General features: G+C 37.0%; 1 protein-coding gene across 1 annotated transcript in view; it reads right to left on the reverse strand.

Moving 5' to 3' along the window:
- Window positions 1-21,468, reverse strand: part of OSTM1 (osteoclastogenesis associated transmembrane protein 1) — a 59,467-nt gene extending 37,999 nt beyond the window's left edge. The window contains exons 1-4 of the mRNA XM_053710607.1: window positions 20,392-21,468; window positions 13,646-13,754; window positions 5,931-6,028; window positions 2,679-2,813 (exon numbers count right to left, since the gene is read on the reverse strand). Of these exons, the coding sequence (XP_053566582.1) occupies window positions 2,679-2,813; window positions 5,931-6,028; window positions 13,646-13,754; window positions 20,392-20,727 (678 nt within the window). The 5' untranslated portion in view covers window positions 20,728-21,468. The remainder of the gene's footprint in view (window positions 1-2,678; window positions 2,814-5,930; window positions 6,029-13,645; window positions 13,755-20,391) is intronic.
- Window positions 21,469-22,101: the final 633 nt, after the last annotated feature.

The following is a 22,101-nucleotide window of genomic DNA, read 5'->3' on the forward strand; positions in this document are numbered from 1 at the left end:
CTTGCTACTTATATAAAGATAAAACCCAGACATCAAAGGAATAGACATCGGCCCCATACACCAAAAGTGTCTGCTTTACGCTGATGACATTTACTGTACAATCCCCAATCGACTCCATCCTGCACTACTCACAGAATTTCATAAATTCAACAAGGTTTCAAATTTCTCCATAAACATGGACAAGTCAGTATTGTTACCAGTCAACCTACCCAACTCAGACATACAATTTATTACCAGAAACAGACTTTTTAATTAAACCCACAATAAAATATTTAGGGATCAACATTACAACACAAATATCAGAACTATATAATCTAAACTATATCTCATTGTAAAAAGAAGCCAACTGTTAGAATCATGGTACATCTATCATGGGACAGGAAGAGCACACGCAATTAAAATTACTATACCAAAATATCTATACATATTTCAAGCTCTGCCCCTAGACTTGCCCAAATGTTATCTCCACACATAACAAAAATTGCTTGAGTCTTTAATATGGTCCAGGCGCAAAGCACGAATCCCGAAAGAGACTTTGTATCAAACCAAAGAAAACGGAGGTATAGAAGCCCCTTGTATTCTACATTATTATAGAGCTAATCATTTAGCCCGAATTGTTGCATGGAATCATACTTCCCTGCAAAACCATTGACATACCTGGAGGCCCAGATGATAGGAAGAAAAAGTCTAGGTGAGCTATGCTGGACAACACTAAAACATAGACCCTCCAACACACACATCAATTACTATATAGCAGGCACACTAAAAGTGTAGGACACCACAATCTCCATTAACCATACAATATCAACACGAATCTCACCAATGACAACTCTTATTGATAACCCATTATTCAGTCAACTTAAATTCGCACAAGACCCTAAAATAAATGGCATCAAAAACAAAAATACCGGCACATTAGCTCTTCTCTGAGGGGCAAATGCGTACACAAATAGATATAGCAGAAAAATTAGGCCCTCCCTTTCAAACACGGTACCCCTACTTTCAAGTGAGGCATGCTATCAATACCAGCCCACATAAGGCAGATCTAACGAGAGCACTCGCACCATACGAAGTGCTTTGCAAAAATCCTAAAATTCATCAGCCACTCATAAATTACTACAACGTCCATTCCCAGATTACAGACCAACTTGTGTCCTAAAATGGGAAACTAAACATCACACTACCTGATGAGAAATGGGAAAAAATCTCCCTGACTATCAAAAAATCATCCTTATCCCAAAACAGAATAGAAATGAATTACAAACTACTATCTAGATGGTACCTGATGCCCCATAGGTTACACAGCATATACCCACAATCCTCCCCACACTGTTGGAGACAGTATGGGGAGATAGGGACTTTGTCCCACATTTGGTGGTCCTGTCCACTAATCCAATAATATTGGAAATATATCAATAGAAGCCTCAATAACATACTCCAGACCAACATTGAAATAACACCCACATTGTTACTAGTCAATGCACACGTGTCGGTCCCAAACAATGGAGACTGCACATATTCAGGCTACCATGTTTGCTCTACCCAGGTACAACAACCTTATATGTCATGCATAATGAGGAGACCAAAGGGTTTGGCAGCAATAAGAATTTTATCAGTAAAATACAGGTAGACAAAAAAGCATTGCTAATACATGTTATTTGCATATTATAAATGTTTTATACAATATTTTGTGTTTCCTATGCAGAGGCGGACTGATCAGCTGGGCAAATAGAATCGGACCGAAGGACCAGCCTGTAGGGGGGCCCAAAAATGGCATCTCCATGTAGCCTAGTGTGCTGCTTAAGCAGCTGCCCTATCAGTAACTAAGCAGTTAAGTATGGGTTTAGTGGGTGCTTCTTGGGTGGTAACTAGCCATAGAACAAGCCATTATGCTATTGTTCATTCCCAGGTTGAGCGCTTCTCTCTTTTTATTAATGCAAATTATGACATTTAGGGAAGTCTCCCTAAGTGTGATGCAGTAATCCAGACGTGGACCCGTTGCTCAGTGTGCCTAGAGGGATATGGCTGCACAATAGGCCCACAATAGGCTGAAACGTACCCACAAGGCCCACAATAGGCTGAAAAGTACATCCGGGGTTTTGCTGTTTCTCTCGTTCAGAGAGGGATTGCCTGGTATTTTGGGGCTGGACTGTACTGTGAAGTCAGGATTAGACTGATATGCTTCAGGAAAGTTCTTCTCTGTGAAAGGCACATATTGAGCAAAAAGAGGCTGCTTCTTGGGTGGTAACTAGCCACAGAACAAGTTATTATGCTATTGTTTATTCCCATGTTGAGCGCTTCTCTCTTTTTATTTATGGGTTTAGTGGGGGCCTTATGCCTGGATGTGCTGTTTGTTACTTGTGGGCTCTAGAGTGTAGGGGGGTCCTGTTGCTGTAAGGGCTAGGGAGTGTGGGGTTTGCCCTGGAGGTTGGGAGCCCTGTCTCTGGCCCTTGATGTTGGGGGTTCTAGGGGGGGGGCAGGGCAGGAAGGCTACCATGTTCATGTGCATAAATTTGAATACATTTGGGTCAGTGTGGGCCCTTCCCGAATTCTTGCCGGGGCCCTGATTGGTCTCAGTCCGGCCCTGTGCCTATGCCTTTAACATGAGCAGTTTAACATGGTAGATACATTTTAATAGTGAAGACACGTAACAAATATATACTTTTAACAGTACTTACTGCATCTTCCAGGTCTATGCACAACTCATTTGCGTTTTCTAGCTCGCTGTACAAAGCACTGAGATTTTTGTAAATGGCACTACAGTTTGCACATACTCTTGAGAGATTTCGTTGTTGCACATAAACTGAAGGCGCCTGAAAAAAAAAAAAAAAGAATCCCATTTTCATTAGTCAAAATATAAAACTAAAAACGGTATAATAAAGTGTCTGTGAATAACCGGGGTCTGTGGTATTTAGATATCAGTTCATACTTCTAGAGTGGGAAGTTTTATTTTTAGAAAACAGGATATATACAAGTGCAAAATGAAAATTCTCGTATGTGTTATTATTATTGGTATATATGCTACTTTGTATCTTGATTTTTCAATAAAACTGATCTTTAAAAATACAAGATTTTATTATTGCACTATTACTTGCAGAAAACACAGTCAGCTACACAGCAGCAATGCACTACTGGCATCATAAACACATCTGGTGGGCCAATGACAAATGGGTGTAGCTACTAATCACCAGCTAACTCCCAGTAGTGCATTGCTGCTGAGAATATGTACATTTCAAAGGATAGAAAAAGAACTAAGTAGATTTGATAACAGAAGTAATTTAAAAGTGTTTTAAAAATGACATGCGCTATCTAAATCCTTCAAGTTTTAATTTTGACTTTGTCTCGAAGAAAATCCCATATTTTCATATACAGAACCACTGCATATTCACCAATGGTTACTGAACTTCATGCCACTTGGAGTCAGAAAGAAACTTGGGAAAATTCTTTAGTGTACTCGGATTGCCATATAAAATTACTCTCCCCATCCTGCAGAAACTTCCCTTAAAGGGACACGATACCCAAATGTTGAAACAATTTAAAGTGATGCAGCATAGCTGGAAAAGACTAACTAGAAAATATCACCTGAACATAACTATGTAAAAAAGAAAGACTTTTTACCTCAAAATGTCTTAAAGGGACAGTATACTCTAAAATAGTTTTTCCCTTAATGTGTTTCCAATTGAGTATAAAATGTATGAGATTTGCTTTTTAAGGTTTATTTGTGTATATGAATTAGCTGATTTTGTGTTTTGAAGCCACAACCTAATAAAATGGGTTGAGATTGTAGGTATAATCAGATCTCATTACTTTATCACATTGTGTAAATATACCTGTTTTTTTAATCTTATATCTGTCCATAAACCAATCACCAATACTTGGAGAGAACAATGGAAAATTTAAATTTTATTACCTTATCTCTTCTATAGCCCACTGGGAGTGTAATTTCTTCTACTGGCTGTGTTAATACAGCTTGGCCTCGTGGCCAAAAACTTTCAGGATGGGTGGGGATACCACAGGCTAAATACACTAATTGAAATGCCAATATAAGGTTAATGGGATACTTGTACACAATTTAATACACTCCAGCAGGTAAAGTGGATCATTGGGAACAAATTAAAGGGGAGAACATTTTTGAGTAAACTGTCCCTTTAAGTATTCACACCCCAGTGTCCCGGGAACTGCTGTGCCTCATGCACACTCAGGTTGTTTCCCTATTTATTTTAAGTAAGTTTACTATGAAAACTCATGAGAGTTAAGTGAAATCTCATGAGATCACAGTAAAACACTTTATGACCTCAGCACTGTTGATTGGCTGCTGTTCATTTCTTCCTTTTTTTTTTTTTTTACCTGCAGCTGGGCAAGTAACTGAAGTATAACTTTTTACACAGCACTTACTCTGGTGAGCTGAGGAAATTGTGAGGTAAAATATCTTCCTTTTTTACATAGAGATGTTCAGGCGATATTTTCTTGTCAGCTTTTTACAGTTATGCTGCATCACTTTCAAGTGATTTAGCATATAGGTAATATATAAGTATTATGTCCATTTAAATGACACTCTGCCCAATGCAGTACTAACTCTGTTAATGTCATACTGCAAATACCTCTTTTACAACTTATGCACCATAACGCTGATAAAACTCCCACACACTGAAATAACTATTTTTTGAGTGACAAAATTGCTCCGATCTCCATTTTGTTTCTGTGATTACAGTCCAGTTTCAGTGGAGAAAATGTCTCCCTTGGGAATGTCTTAACAATCAGAAATAGTGGGACAGATGAATCTTTTTGGAATAAACCCATACAGTTGCAACCTCCCTTAGAAACCTGACAAGGTGAAAACAACTTTTGTAACCAAGAAGAAAAAGGTTACTATGCAGTGATAAGCTGAGGTAGAATGTAAACCTTGCATGACCTTTACTGCTCCTTGATTATGTCTGGCTAACATCATACAACATAGGCCAGTCTGATCGGATTAATGTAAAATGAGCTACAATGAATGCGGAAAAACAAATTATACCCAAAACATCTTGAAATTATTAAAGGGATACGAAACCCAAATTATTTATTTTATGATACAGATCGATCATGCAATTTTAAGCAACTTTCTAATTTATTCCTATTATCAATTTTTCTTCGTTCTCTTGGTATGTTTATTTGATAAAGCAGTAACGTAAGCTTAGGAGTCAGCCCATTTTTTGTTCAGCACCCTGGGTAGGGCTTGCTGATTGGTGGCTTTGGGGTCAAATTCCTCAGATCAAGGGTGATCTGACCCCGAAAATGCTCTATACAATAAAATAATTATTTGTGTTCAAGCCCAAAGAGTGCGGATTGTGCTTCTATTCCATGTTACATGTGATTCCTGACACCCTGGCAGATGTATAAGGAGGTGAGAGTGTATGTATGTAGAATATATATATTATATATACATACATACATACATACATACAAGAGTATTGCATTGAGCAATGATACTTTTTTTAATTGGACTAACTATACATTTATAAGTTGACAAGCTTTCGGAAGAGTCTGTCTGGAGAAATACTGTCCAATTCAATGGAATTTACAGATTATATCTTAAAACACAAAATAGCTAAGAAGACAGAAAGTGCAGGGAGAGGAGGAGGTGTCGTAAAAATCATGAGGGGGCTTAGGTAATAGGTTACCTAAGCCCCCCTCATGCAATACTCTTGTTATTTTGATATCTAAATCTCTGGACTAACACGGCTACTCCAATCAACGTATATATATATATATATATATATATATATATATATATATATATATATATATATATATATATATATATATATATATATATATATATATATATATATATACACACACACACACATTATATATACACATACAAACAAAAGAGAATGAGTGCAGCATTAACCTATTTAAATAAATAAGAAAAAGTATACAATTACCTGCATGTTGTTGTGAAAGCATGTATTCACTTCATCAAATAATGCCATAAATTTTATGGTGCTTGTTAACATAGCTGTGCTATTTTTCTCCAAACACTCTAGAAATAAACAAATATGATTAATGAGAAAATAAACCCACCTAAAATGTATTTATATAATAAGATTGTTATATATTGTTTATGTCAGCTGTGCCCTTACAGTAGTGATAAGAAAAAAAAGAGAAAGAGTTTTGAGAAATGTGCGTGGTTTTGGAATCCTAGTACAAACCCCATGAAAAACCTTCTGAATAATGTTAAAGAGACATTAAGCACTAAATACTTTTCATGCAACTCCCTCTAATTATGGGTGCCGCCACACACACACACACACACACGTGTCAGCACGAACATTAACATTGTGGCACCCATAATTAGAGGGAAGCAGAGAATAACCTAAACATATGGGTCCAAAAATATCCACCCTGGGGGAGTCACATGTTTTGTTGTTTTTTTTAGCTTTTTAGAGGTCTAGGAGTGTGCACAGTAAGAATTCTTCCACCAATAGGGGGCGCCAAAATCAATAACAAAAATACATAAATTACAAAAAGTCTACAAATGATAGTCCATATCAATAAGGTGACCACTTCCACAAGATGTTCACAGATAAACCATCAAAACCGGTAGCTCTTCAAAAATTCCATCTTTAAAAGGGACAGTCTACACCAAAAAGACTTACTTTATTAGAATCCTTGTCCACTGATGATACCGTAGAACATTATCCCAAAGAACAGTCATTTTTTTTCCATGCAATCAAAAAAGTTTCTTTTACATAATTTTTCACTTAAAGATCGTTCCTACTTTTATCCGGTCCAAGCCAGAAGCCCCAGTATTGAGATGTACCAAGAAGCAGTACAGAGGTATATCCTACTATTAAAATGACACTTTGAGAGAATCACACACCACAATTAAACACAACATCTCCCACTCAGAAAGAATGGCTCTCAAGCAATTATAAGAGAATCCAAACATTGTGGTCACCCAGGCGGATAAAGGAGGGGCTGTAGTAATACTAAATACTTGTGACTACATCAATGAAGCCACCTCCCAACTGAGTGATCCCAATACCTACATTAAACTTGGTTTTGATCCCACTTACTTAACTGCTCTAATCTTACGGAATATAGAACGCAGGCCAACCTCATTACCTCTCGTTTACAAGAGAGAGGTTATAATAAAAAAAAAAAAAATGACCAAAATAGGCAATGAAGTCAGTAAAATAGACAGACAAAGCCTATTATCTGGTATTAATAATAAAAACAAAAAAAACCATGAAGCAGGCATCCGATAGCATAGTGTTCTCCACTCAATATAGCAGACAGTTTCACAATATCTGTGACATAGTACTCAAATATCTCCCGATACTACAGAGTGACAATAAGCTAAATACCATATCCAAAAACCAAATTAAATGTGTAGCAAAAAAAGCCCCCACAGTGGGTGATAAAGTTAAAAAAACATATTTTTTTAATAAACCTACCCAGCCTTCTAACTGGCTTACAGCAGCAAAAGGTTTATTCAGATGTGGCCACACTTGTAAAAGTTGCTCTTATACCAGCAAAACTGATCATTTTATATCCTCCCAAACGGATAAAGTCTTTTATATTAACAATAGGATTGACTGTATTAGTGACTATGTGGTGTACCTCATCACATGCCAGCAGTGCTCCCTTCAATATGTGGGCCTCACTACACGCCCCCTCAAAAATCGCATTAGGGAGCATTTGCTGTCATTAGATGAGGAGACCCCGAAAACCCCTGTGGCCAAGCATTTTCGTTCCCATGGTACCCGCACTAAACATCTCTTTCACTTTGTGGGTATTGATCTTATTAGGAGAGATATTGGGGGGGTGATAGAATAGGCAAATTATTAAGGAAAGAAGCCTATTGGATCTTCACCTTACAAACCAAAATTCCCTAGGGGCATAAATATGAGACACAACTTAGACCTATTTATAGACTAAAGCCCCCTTCCCATCTATCACTCCATTACTGTCCATTAGTTATACATTTTTAACATAATGGTGCAGCATTTCTCCCTAGGTTCCTTATGTTACTACCCCCCCCCCCCCAGTGTTCCTTTTCTATTCACTTATTCCTACATTTAGGTTTTTCCATATTGTCCTATTATTTGCATTTTATGTTGTATTTTACTATTATGGTATATGTCACTCATTTTTTATTATTCTTATTTTAGGCTCCTGACTTTATTATATTTGTATCATATGTTTTTTGCAGAATTTTTTTATGTCCCTTGTTCCCCTAGCCTCGATTCTTTTGTCCGCTGACTTCACATTGTAGCCAGCTTGGCCCAGCCTACCCAGTAGCGCTTCTAGTCTTTAACTATGTATTTATTTTGTAATGATTTTACAAAAACCTTCTATACATATTAGTCCTGTTAGCCATTTAGTGCTACCTTTAGAATGAATTATTTTGTCACATCATGCTTCCCTAATGGGCTATCCTTATATCGCTTACGGTTTCATTTTGTAACATTATCCATCATTCTGTAGCACATGTATTTCCATCAGTTAATATCATGACCAGTGCACTTCTCCCTATATGTAAGGCATCCTTTTGGCATTACTTTGCAAGAAATTTCTGTATGATACTTTGAACATACACACACATATATCCTCAGCTGCCAGGGTGCTGTAGAAATATCCAAAGATAAATAAGCACTCACTGGACTTTGGTCATCTGTGCAAACAAAAAGTATTTATTTGTGACGTTTCGGGACACCAAACAGTCCCTTCCTCTGACAAGCAACAATACAAAAATGGCAAACTTTTAAAGGTGAAAAGAACCCTCCCCTGTTCATTAAACCAATCAGTGCAAGTGTTTGTGTAAAGACAGGAGAAACAAACCCCCTGATAGGATCATCTAAGGTAGAAACAGCCTGATAGGCTGAAGCCTATGTGTCTACTGTGTATTGTGAGTGAAAATTAAGAAATGAGTGAATGAAATTTATCCGCTTGGACCGCAGAGACTATTGACAAATAGAACACAAGGTCTAAATGTATATAGCTAGATACCACGTTCAAACACAAATGCGTGTAGTGACAAGCAATGGCTATGGATTTTTTTGAACATATATATATATATATATATATATATATATATATATATATATATATATATATATATATATATATATATACACACACACAGGTATACCTCACTTTACAGCGCTTCACTTTACAGCGCTTCGCTTATACAGCGCTTTGTGGAGCTGAAGTTCAACCTCCAAATATTTGAAACAGTGCTGTAATCTTCGTGAGATTGCGAGATAAGTGACTGACACCATTTTGATATGTGCAGTTCACTTTGTTTACAGCATTACAGTGCAATCTGTGTCTCAGTGTTATATAGTCTGGCATATTTTACTACAGTAATTGTCACTATTTTACAGGTACAGTATTTATTTAATACTGTGCTGAGCTAGTGTTAAACTAAAGATAGCAATATTGCACCTCTAATATATGTTAGTTTAAACATGTTTTTAAACACACTGGCAAGTGAAAAGATAGCTAAAACTGCCTTGTTTCACTTTAAGGCGGTTTTCACTTTACAGCGGGGCTCCGGTCCCTAACCCGCTGTATGAGCTGGATATACCTGTATGTATATATATATATATATATATATATATATATATATATATATATATATATATATATATATATATATATATATATATATATATATATATATATATATATATATATATATATATATATATACATACACACACACACACACATCTGAGCATGCGCGAAACACGTCAGATCCCTTGCACCTGTCTTGTACACTGAATAGTGCTTCACCTTAGCAGCTTAAATAAACCACAATGGTTACCAGTTACTGTGAGCCCTCACTTTTTTTTTTCCTTGTATACGTCTACGGCTGAGCTAGCTTAGAGGACCGGAACCCTGCAACGAGCACCCAGCTCTGTTCCCAGCAGTGATGTGTTTTTTTTTATGCATTCCCCTGTTTCACGCGAGTATCTACTCTTACCTGCCGTGCCTTTCTGACGTCACTAATAGGAGGAGCTTGGACGTGGCACGGCTATGGACAGCTGATCAGGTGCGGTCACATCTACCACACACAGCAGCCGCTGACAGGCAAACTTGCCTCTTTTCCGTAAAGCTACCTTGCTCGCTAGTGTATGAACACTCCAGACTGACACCGAGGACGGATGTACGTGACTGCTGTACTTTACCTTATTGAATGGGTTTAACGCATTTATCACTTTACAACAGTGTTGTGACTTTAATTATCATGTTTCACTAATACTGCACCACGATTTGTGCAGTGCCTACTTTCATACTACACTGCTGGGTTACACACTCATTTCATTGGACTGAGTTAATACTTTTTCCCTTTCCTTTACATCATTTGCCGTTTTAAAATGGCAGCCGGACTACTTTTTTCAGTGACTTCATCATGTACAAAGGAGTAGCGGTTGTTCATGAGCACTCGCTCCCATGCTTGAGGGTGTTTGATTTGCGCATGATCACTAAGTCTTCAGGCAGATAGTGCCACTTCTTGCACCCTGCAAATATACAGCTGTTGTCCCTGCTCTAAACTGGGCACTCAGCCGATTTAGACTGCAGGGATCCAGGATATAGACAGCAACGATTCTTGTTCTAAAAGGCTGGCAGAGAGTAAGAGAAACTTTTTTTTCCGACTGCTTAGAAATAATGACTGCTCCTTCGGATAATGTTCTACAGTGTCATCAATGGGCAAGGATTCCAATAAAGTAAGTCTCTTTTTGGTGTAGACTATCCCTTTAAGCAAAACTCTGAAATACAAAAACAGTAGAAGTAGCCTCCTAGTACAGAACAGTCAAACAATTACAATCTTCTAAAACAGAAGAAAGCAGCTTGTATACTCACAAACGGAGCACCACTCCAGTGTGCTGTTAGATGCAGACACGTTTCTCACATGTGATGAAACAGAACACCAGCTGAGAAACGCTTTGCAGCATTGCTACTGCATGTGTAATATTAATGATTTTAAACACTTTGATGTTTTTAAAAAAATCTTTTTTAACACTGGAGAAAAGTGAAAGTGTGATATGTGGAGCCGATACCAGGAGTAGCTGAGTGGGCTGGGACACTTTGATTACCCAGTCTGCGTTTAACAGCACAATAGACTGCTACTCCATTTATGACTATACAAGCTGCTTTCTTCTGTTTTACAAGATGGTAATAACTTAAATACTCTACTTATAGAATGTATTTTGGGCTAGATTACAAGTGGAGCGCTATTTTATTGCGGGCATGCGATAAATAACCAGCCCTTACAAGTGGCTGGTTATTGCTACCGCAAGCTCACGGTAGCAATTAGTGCTTACAAAATTAACCAGAGATCAGATCTCTAGTTAATTTTATAAATGTGCCCCATATGCCCCCAAAATACAGTGGTTTGTATTTCATTAAAAAAAAATTGTAGCATTTTTATGTTTTAATAAAATAACTGCACAGGCAGTATTTTGGGGCTAAAGTGTGCAGGTGTGGGGTGTTAGAAAAAAAAAAGCACTGAAAAGTGCCTTTATATACATATTTACAATGTGTTGCCCATTGCTGCGCGACATACCCCTTCACTGCTCTAGCTCTCATGCCGTGTCTTATGGCATGAAAACAAGGATCCCATTGGAGCTTATGGAATCACGCTCTTGTGAGCATAATGCTTCCCAGCAATGTGAATGCGAGGTCACGTTTGCATTGCGGATAACTTGTAATACCAGCGCAAATTTACGATATTTTCGCTCCACTTGTAATCTGGCCCTTAGTCTTTAATGTCCCGTTCATGTTAATTCCTTTACCATAGCCAATTATGGACATAATATAAACAAGCTGGGTTTTGCATTCCAAAAAATGCGCTCCAACTTTTTTGGGGAGGGGGTAATGGAAACAATGTTCTGAGTTAAATTACAAGAAAATCATGCAAAATAATGTGTATTACAGAGTATTTTAATTATGCATATTTCGGTTATTAAATTTTAAATATAATGTCCCATTAATATAAAATAATATTAGAGACTTGATTTGAGCAAACTGTAACAACTCAATTGTAATCTACTTGTGTGTTCACCCAAAATAAAATTTACTTGTGCTAAACCAATATTTACACATACAAAACACTTGTTTAAAGACTGTAATAGTGTTTCAGAAAATACATTTACAAAAGATATTCACTGCATTTTTAATTTGATAACATAGTTGCACTTATGAGTGAAGGGACACAGGGAAATCACACAACAAAGTCATCAAGATCTAGAGCTCAGCATTCAGAGACCTGATACATGAAGAAGTTGTACCTCATTAATGCATACCACACCAGCAGTGCACATCAATGCATACCACACCAGCAGTGCACATCAATGCATACCACACCAGCAGTGCACATCAATGCATACCACACCAGCAGTGCACATCAATGCATACCACACCAGCAGTGCACATCAATGCATACCACACCAGCAGTGCACATCAATGCATACCACACCAGCAGTGCACATCAATGCATACCACACCAGCAGTGCACATCAATGCATACCACACTAGCAGTGCACATCAATGCATACCACACCAGCAGTGCACATAAATGCATACCACACCAGCAGTGCAGATCCTTTTACCGTTTGTCTTTGACCCATGTAACAATTTGAATTAAAAGAAACAAGAAATCCACCTTCTCCATAAGCTCTAAATTATAGGTAAGTGGGAAGTATTAGCCTGTTAAAGGGACACTGAACCCAAATTTTTTATTTTGTGATTCAGATAGAGCATGACATTTTAAGCAACTTTCTAATTTACTCCTTTTATCAAATTGTCTTCATTCTCTTGGTATCTTTATTTGAAATGCAAGAATGTAAGTTTAGATGTCAGACCATTTTTGGTGCACAACCTGGGTTGTCCTTGCTGATTGGAGGATAAATTCATCCACCAATAAAAAAGTGCTGTCCACAGTTTTGAACCAAAAAAAGCTTAGATGCCTTCTTTTTCATGTAAAGATAGCAATAGAACGAAGAAAAATTGATAATAGGAGTCAATTAGAAAGTTGCATGCTCTATCTGAATCATGAAAGAAAAAAATTGGGTTCAGTGTCCCTTTAAATATGGTATAGTTATTTTTAAATTAATTGCTTACAGACAAGTATAATATAAATACATTAAGGAGGGTCAGTGAACATCTTGTAATTATAAGACATTTATGTTGTGTTGCTGTAGATAGAATATTATATCATCCCAGTCTTAACATTTTAAAACAAATTAATATTCTTTATACAGCATTTTTTTATTATTAGCCAAACTCTAACCACCATTTGCCATATTTGGAGGAGACAATCTGGGCTTTAATCCACAAACAAGGCTAGTCATGGTCATAAAGTTAGTATAAATTAAATTGTTTTGCAGTTGTCATCTGATAAAGCCAATCAGGTACAGATATGTAGCAGAGTTATCCACGATAAGGCAGCAGGGTGCATTCCATGTTCATAGAATTAGAAATTGCTCAGTAAGAGGGGACCCAATGAACCCTAGCATCTCCCACACTGTTATGGTTGTGTATTGGTTTGCCTGTGTTAGAAAATGTGGGTATTTCTGTTTACAAATGCAGTTTCTTTTACTTTTTATCATCTAAAGGGTAATAAACATATAACAATGAGAATACATACGTGTGCACTTGGAATCCGACCATGTTTGCTCAAAGAATTCATTCATAATCACAAGCAACTGAACCCGGTCAGACTGCAGGAGGCTTTTTGCACAACTGTCAGAGGTATTCTGTCAAGATACGTAAATGATAATAGAAATGAAACGCTGATAATAATACTTGTTATTTATATAAGGGAAGATTATAATCATAGTGGAAGAAGACACTTGGTAGAAGAAAAACATTGCAGATCTCTGATGTAGAGTAGCTGAAACTGACCAGCACTCCAAGAGCATAGTAGCGTTTAAGACAGGAGGGAAACAAGCAATATGCATAATGAAGTCAAGATCATTGCTAGATCTATGGTTGGCTGAAAGCAAATAGGCAGATAGCCTATTATGTAGGTGCAGGAAAAAAAGTAGCATGGAGAAAATAAGCAGAAACAAAGGGTACAAACTCTAGTGCAGGGTGGAAAATCTATGGCATGAGTGCCCAAGGTTGAACCCCAAACAAATTTGCTTGGTACCACTTACTCCAATTACACTTAATAAATTATTTCTGCTGCTATGGTATATATCAATGATTAAACATCTTTTTTTTTTTGGGGGGGGGGGTTTATACCATTAGCACAAGATAGCATCTTTTTAAAAGGTTATCACCAAATTAGGCACGCACTCAAATATTTGCCACCCATCTCCATATAACTATTTATAAGCTTGAGCATTTGTTTGCAATCTGTTTACTACTTGGCTTTGACATTATTGAAGCATGTCCCTTTCCCCCTCTTAATCGTGGGTTACCATCTTCAAAAGGAAATGACTGCAAATTGTTAAAGGGACAGTAAATACATTTCTGTTATCTTCCTTTAGATTAACATATCAAACAAGTCTATTTTTTAAAAAAAAACAAATATCTTGTTCTCTCTGTTGAAATTGCAGTGGAAAATTGGGCTTCCCCCCCCCTATCTATGAGTGGTCTAGTAAATGTCCTCCCCTGACTAGGGAACAGTGATCTATTTCCACCCATATTTGTTTATATATTATGTGATCATCTCCACATATTCCAACGACTGGAGAACTAAGTGGAATATTGCAAAACAAATACCCTAAGCTTGTATTACTCACCTTCCTCTTTCCATCTAAACCATGCATATTATTACATTTTATTTTAGTCTGATACAGTTCTCAAAGCCAGGGCAATAGCATACAACATGGATTATACCAACTGACAAACTTTCATTTTTTTTAATTTTCATAATCTAAATAACAGCAACAATACGGTATGTCTAAAATATTGAATGGTTTTCTTCATGACACAATGCAGTGTCTTATCACTCAAAGAGCTAACGCTAGTGATAACCAGATTTACAGGCAAGGGTTTGAACTGCAAGCAGCCGTCAACGGCTTACAATAAAACATGACATCTTCAATTTAAAAGTGATGGTAAACTATCCCCTTTGTATAAACAGATCCATAATGTTAGTGATATTTTAGATGGAGTTTAATTAATCAATTGTAATGAAAATGTGCAATAGCTTTATTTTTAATATAGATATGAAATACAAATGCCCTGCACTCCAGCCATTCACTTCAAAAGTTGGTGAGCTAACAGTTTGAACTGTTCTCCAATAAGCACTCTAGCCATATGGCTCTCACACAATTTATTTTTGTGGCTAGAGCACGGATTGGAGAACAGTGTGTGAAATATCTGCCCTACTAAGTGCTATTATTGTGAAGTAAAAGCATCTAAGATCAACAGCAGCCAAGCCACAAAGTGGCAGACCATGCAAACTAACAAAGTGGGCTGCCAAGTGCTGAAGAGTGTAGTACATAAATCTTGCCCATTATCTGTTGCATCGCTCACTACAGAGCTCCAAACTGCACTTGGAAACATTAGCACAATTTCAACATACAAAATGCCAAGCACCCGCCACTGGACTATGGAGCATTGGAAACATGTTCACTGGAGAGATGAATCACATTCCACTGTTTGATGGAAGAGGCCGAGTGTGACATAACAAGAGAACTCTATATACCGAAATGCATAGTGCCTACTGTAAAGTTCAGTGGCGCAGCAATAATGTTCTGGGGCTGCTTCTTAGGGTCTGGGCTAGGCCCATTAGTTCCAGTGAAAGGGAATCTTAAAAAGGGACAGTCAAGTCCAAAATAAACTTTCATGATTCAAATAGGGCATGTAATTTTTAACAACTTTCCAATTTACTTTTATCACCAATCTTGCTTTGTTCTTTTGGTATTCTTAGTTGAAAGCTAAACCTAGGAGGTTCATATGCTAATTTCTTAGACCTTGAAGGCCGCCTCTAAGCAGAATGCATTTTAAACACTAGAGGGCGTTAGTTCATGTGTTTCATATAGATAACATTGAGATCATGCATGTGAATTTATCGAGGAGTGAGCACTGATTGGCTAAAATGCAAGAACTGAAATACGTGGGCAGTTTGCAAAGGTAAAAAGTGTATTATAACTGTATTGGATATGCACAACTGGGGAATGGGTAATTAAGGGATTATCTATCTTTTAAAACCAAAAATCTGGTGTTGACTGTCTCTTTAATGCTATAGGATACAAAGACATTTTAGACAACTAGGTGTATACTTTTGGCCATATAATGTATATGTAAGAAATGCATAGAGAAGTTTTATTCCATTTGACTAGCCTACAAACGTATTACATCATAACTGTTGTGTCCTGAAATTTTACCTTTTTACTTTGATCTATATGTAATAAGACTTTTTTTTAAAAGTATATTGAATGTTGCTGTTGTCATTTTGGATTTTGATTTACAATTTTTTAAATAGTATAACTTCCTGATCAGTGGTCAAAAGAACTGAAATAAAAGGGTAGTCTGCAGAGTCTTAGATACAAGGCAATCACAGAGAAAAAAGTGTATTAACATAACTGTGTTGATTACGTAAAACTGGGGAATGGGTAATAAAAGGATTATCTATCTTCTTAAACAAAAACAATTTTGGAGTAGACTGACCCTTTAAAAGGGACATTCCAGTCAAAATGTAAATGCACATAGATAAATTACATCTTTAAATATAAACATATTTGCAATTTACATGTATTAACTAAAATGCTTCTAGAAAAAGTTAGCACTGTTTTAGTGTTAACATTTTTGCTGCACGTGCATGTGAAGCATAGCTAGATATTCTCAATGTACCAGCATTTTAAACACTACAGCTGCTCAGAGCACCAGTGGGGATTGTATCATGTGAGCAATTAACAAATTGAGTAATTAACAGTGCTGCGTTTAAAATGCTGGTGCACGGTTCATAATTAAATACACTTTTGAAACAGCTATAGTTTTTATTAGAAGCATTTTTGCTAATACATATATTACAAAAATGCTTCTAATTAAAATCTGAAATACATTCAAGTGTATTCCAATTTTGTCTGGAATGTCCCTTTAAGTACATCATACCTCAGAGAGATATTTTGAATGAATGTTTATTTACAGTCTTAGGACAGTGCCATTAAAATGAGTAAGGTCAGAAAATTCAAGCCCCAAGCAATTATAAGCTCTCACAGATAGCATGTGACAAATATCTGCCTTTTAATATGTCATCTGACAAGCAGCCTGATAGCATAGGATGTGGTCTCTTAGTGAAAACAAAACAGTATGATGAGCGTCCAATTCTCCACAAAATATATACATTTACAATTAGTATGTATGTTTTAATAAGTTGCAAGTTTTGATTTCAGTATATTAAAACGTAACATACTAATTTTTAGGTATCTCACACAAAACATTTCAGATACAATATCTAATAAAAATTGTGCCCATCTCATGCTGCCAAGAGTAAAATAACTTTCCCAGAGTTTTCCCCGTCTAATTAGCATCTTCTCAGATTATTGCATTTGTAATGCATCTAATGGACAGTGAGATACAATAATTTAAAGGGACACTGAACCCAAAAATGTTCTTTCGTGATTCAGATAGAGCATGCAATTTTAAGCAACTTTCTAATTTACTCCTATTATCAATGTTTCTTCTTTAGCTTGCTATCTTTATATGAAAAAGAAGGCATCTAAGCTTTTTTCTTGGTTCAGTCCTCTGGACAGCAGTTTTTGATTGGTGGATGAATTTATCCACCAATCAGCAAGGACAACCTAGGTTGTTCACCAAAAATGGTCCGGCATCTAAACTTACATTCTCGCATTTCAAATAAAGATACCAAGAGAATAAAGAACATTTGATAATAGGAATAAATTAGAGCATGACATTTTAAGCAACTTTCTATCTGAATCACAAAAGAAAAAATTTGGTTACAGTGTCCTTTTAACTGAGACAAAATCTAAAATCAGTCTTTCAACCTGACTTTAAGACTTATTCCCTTTAATTGGTAATACAGAGAAGAGTATGTATAACTTCAGTCCTCAAGGGTAGCAGCCATGATTCTGAGCATGGTTAGTTTGATAAACTTACCTGGGCATCATAGGAAGTATAGTCAAAGCCTAGTCCTAAAGGGATATCCCAGCCAAAATTGAAATCCTCATGGATGCATTTCAGTTTTGAACAGAAGCATTTTTGTAATATACATGTATTAGCAAAAATGCTTCTAATAAAAGCTATAGCTGTTTCAAAGTTGTATTTAAAGGACCAGTCAACACAGATTTGCATAATCAACAAATGCCAGATAACAAGACAATGCAATAGCACTTAGTCTGAACTTCAAATGAGTAGATTTTTTTCTGACAGATTTAAAAGTGGTCTTTTTCCACCACCCCCATACCATGTGACAGCCATCAGCCAATCACAAATGCATACATGTACCATGTGACAGCCATCAGCCATTCACAAATGCATACACACTTATTCTTGCACATGCTCAGTAGGAGCTGGTGACTCAAAAAGTTTAAACATAAAAAGACTGTGCACATTTAGTTAATGGAAGTAAATTGGAAAGTTGTTTAAAATAGCATTCTCTATCTGAATAATGAAAGTCTAATTTTGATTGAGTGTCCCTTTAAGTATCCATCGTGCACCAGCATTTTAACCCCTTAGTGACCAGACCATTTTTTAATGTTCTTACTATTAAGGTCCATGTCTATTTTTTACATTTCTGCTGTGTTTGTTTTTAGCTGTAATTTTCCTCTTACTCATTTACTGTACCCACACATATTATATACCGTTTTTCTCGCTATTAAATGGACTTTCTAAACATACCATTATTTTAATCATGTTATAAGTTTACTATATAATTTTTTTTATAAAATATAAAGAAAACATTGGGGGGGGAAAAACACACACTTTTTTTTTTAACTTTGACCCCCAAATTCTGTTACACCTCTACAACCACCAAAAAACACCCATGCTAAATAGTTTCTAAATTTTGCCATGAGTTTAGAAATACCCAATGTTTACATGTTCTTTGCAAGTTATAGGGCAATAAGGACAAGTAGCACTTTGCTATTTACAAACCCTTTTTTTTTCTTCAAAATTAGCAATGGTTACATTTTAACACCGATATCTGTCAGGAATCCCTGAATAACCCTTCACATATATGTATGTATTTTACAAACAGCTTTGGCAATTATGTCAGAAATAGTTGTAAATGCTTCTCTGGGATCCCCTTTGTTCAGAAATAGACATATATGGCTTTGGCATTGCTTTTGGTAATTAGATGGCCGCTAAATGCCCCTGCGCCCCACACTTGTATTATGCCCAGCAGTGAAGGGGTTAATTAGGTAGCATGTAGGGTAAATTTTAGCTTTAGTGTAGAGATCAGCCTCCCACCTGACACATCCCACCCCTGATCCCTCCATGACCCCTCTCAAGCAGCCCTCTTCCCTCCCCCACCTCACAATTGTCACTGCCATCTTAAGTACTGGCAGAAATTCTGCCAGTATAAAAATAAAGGTGTTTTTTTTTTATAATTTTATTTTTTCTGAAGTGTAGGATCCCCCATTACCCCCCAACCAGCTCTCAAAGCCTTCCCCCTCGACCTATTGGCCCCCATCTTAGGTACTGGCAGCTGTCTGCCAGCACCCAGTTTACTAAAAAAATTGCACTTTTTTTTTATAAAAAAAAAAAAAAAAACCCAATTTTCTGTAGTGTAGCTGTCCCCCGCCCTCAATACCCTACCCCTCCACCTCCCAGATCCCTTTCCCAATAATTATAAATCCCTCTCTCTCCTTCCCTTTATCTACAGATGTCCCTCTCGGCTTAAAAAGGGTATTGCACGATGCCTTAATAGAGGCATTGCTGCAATACCCTGAAAGCGTTCAGGAACGCTTCCAGCGCTTGTAACCCCAGAGGACGTGCCAAGCACGTCCTTGGTCATTAATGACCGTTTTTTGTAGGACGTGCCTGGCACGTCCTTGGTCGTTAAGGCGTTAAACACAGCACTTGCTCAGATAGCCTAAGGTGCTTGTATCACCTGGTAATGACTCAATTTGTTAATTGCTGACATGATACAAGCCCCATTGGAGCTCTGAACAGCTGTAGTATTTAAAATGTTGGTGCACTGAGAATACTTAGTTATGCTTCACACGCAGAGAAAAATGTTAGCACTAAAACAGTGATACCTTTTTCTAGAAGCATTTTTGCCAATACATCTATATTGCAAATATGTTTCTATTCAAAGATGTAATTCATCTATGTGCATTTAAATTTTGACCGGAATGTCCCTTTAAAGAGAAGAACTGAATAACCACATTCTATTATAAAAGAAGGCTTTTTCCCCCTCAATCATTGTTATACACTATAGGTTCCCATTAACCTCCCCAATGCCCTTTAACAAACCTGAAACTTCTGATTTATCTTCTGCATGATTCCTACAAGTTGCACGTAGTTTTGGTAGCAGCCTTGACAAAGCCGGGCTGGTCTAGCTCTCAGTACCAGACACCCACTGAGCGCAGCACTGACATTAGCAAATTCAGGGAGAAGTTGAGAGCAATTGTGCGGGTCCTGGAAAACATCTGGAGACTGGAAATAAGGGATCTCAGAGAGAGAGACTTCCTCTGCCCATGGTGAAAGAGGCATGAAGTCTACACTCAGTAATATATCCTCATTATGGGAGGTCAAACACAGACCACATGCAATCAAGCATAGCACAAGGGGTCTACAAACAAACATCATGTAAACAAACAAACTACTGCTCTGGTTGGAGAGAAGTTATAAATACTAGTCACTGATAATGTGTATTGTGCAAGATTGTCAATTATTATTATTCTAAAGCCAGAACACATATGAAGCTCTACAGAGGCATCAGTTATTAAACAGATATTGAGATAAGCTATATAATATTGCTAAGCTCTACAAAGCCTAGCACTTACCCACTGATAATGAGTACTGCACACTCAGCAGATGCTGATATAAACACAGCACAGTCACATCTAGAGCTATGCAAAACCCGCGGCTGGCATAGGAAAACTCAATAGAGGATACAATTTTACAAGGGTAAAACAAGGAAGTTAATTACAAAGTAATGACTTCGAGCAAACAAAAAATATACTATTGCACACGAATTAAAACGATCTAGTTTCAAGAACGTTTGCAAAGTACAGAAAAACACACTAAAGCTGTAAGAACATTAAAGTTATATATAAAGTAAATAAGAACGGGTTTAGATAGGGAGAAACAATGCAAACAAACCTAACATCCCTATACTGTCTGAAAAGATACTTCCTCAAATCACTAGCAATGGGAAAGCAATACACAAAAACAAAATCACACTTTTTACAAAAATCCTCAGAATAGTGACAGCTATTACACACAAGCAGAGCTTAGTGTGTATATAACACAAAATAACTACTCAACACACAGCACAGCAACAACTACAACACAGTGTTCAGCACGGTAGCGGCTAGATTCCATCCAGTAAAGGACCTTCTGACGTCACAGCAGTCACATGACTGCAGTGATCACATGATTAAAGGAGTTGAGGAAGCAGATGTGCGGGCGACTCAAATTAAGACACTTTTTTTTGTGTGTTTATTTTACTTAATCCCGTAGCTGAATGCTTGGCCAGAAGGATTTGTTATTTGGGCTTTATGTGGAAGATGAAAAAAGCACGAATGTGGCAAAAGAGTGCAAAGAATACGTGTTTTCATGTTTTTTTCTTGAAGCAAGAAGCTGGGATTCTGATTAGAGTTTTATATCAGCCAGCCAGAGATTTTGAGATTTTCATTTAACAGCTCTGAATACTAGGAACATCGTTTGTGCCGTAGAAGATATGTACTAGAAGCATGAATACCTGGGTGTGGGAGATTACACATGCAGCCCAATATTTGTTTTAATTCAAGTTTTTATTTATTTTGCACCGGGTTGCCACCTCAGCCTTGTTTTCCTGGACACTTATGAGTTACACATGCTGCAGGGAGGAACATGTATTGTGTTTCTGGACAGCACTATTCATATTCCTCCCTGCACACCCTGCATCATGTATAACTCATAAGTGTTCTATTTTTTTAAGGGATCCATTTTGTCATTCACGCTTGTCATTCCTTTTAT

Source organism: Bombina bombina, chromosome 4, assembly GCF_027579735.1.
Source record: "Bombina bombina isolate aBomBom1 chromosome 4, aBomBom1.pri, whole genome shotgun sequence".
NCBI lineage: Eukaryota > Metazoa > Chordata > Amphibia > Anura > Bombinatoridae > Bombina > Bombina bombina.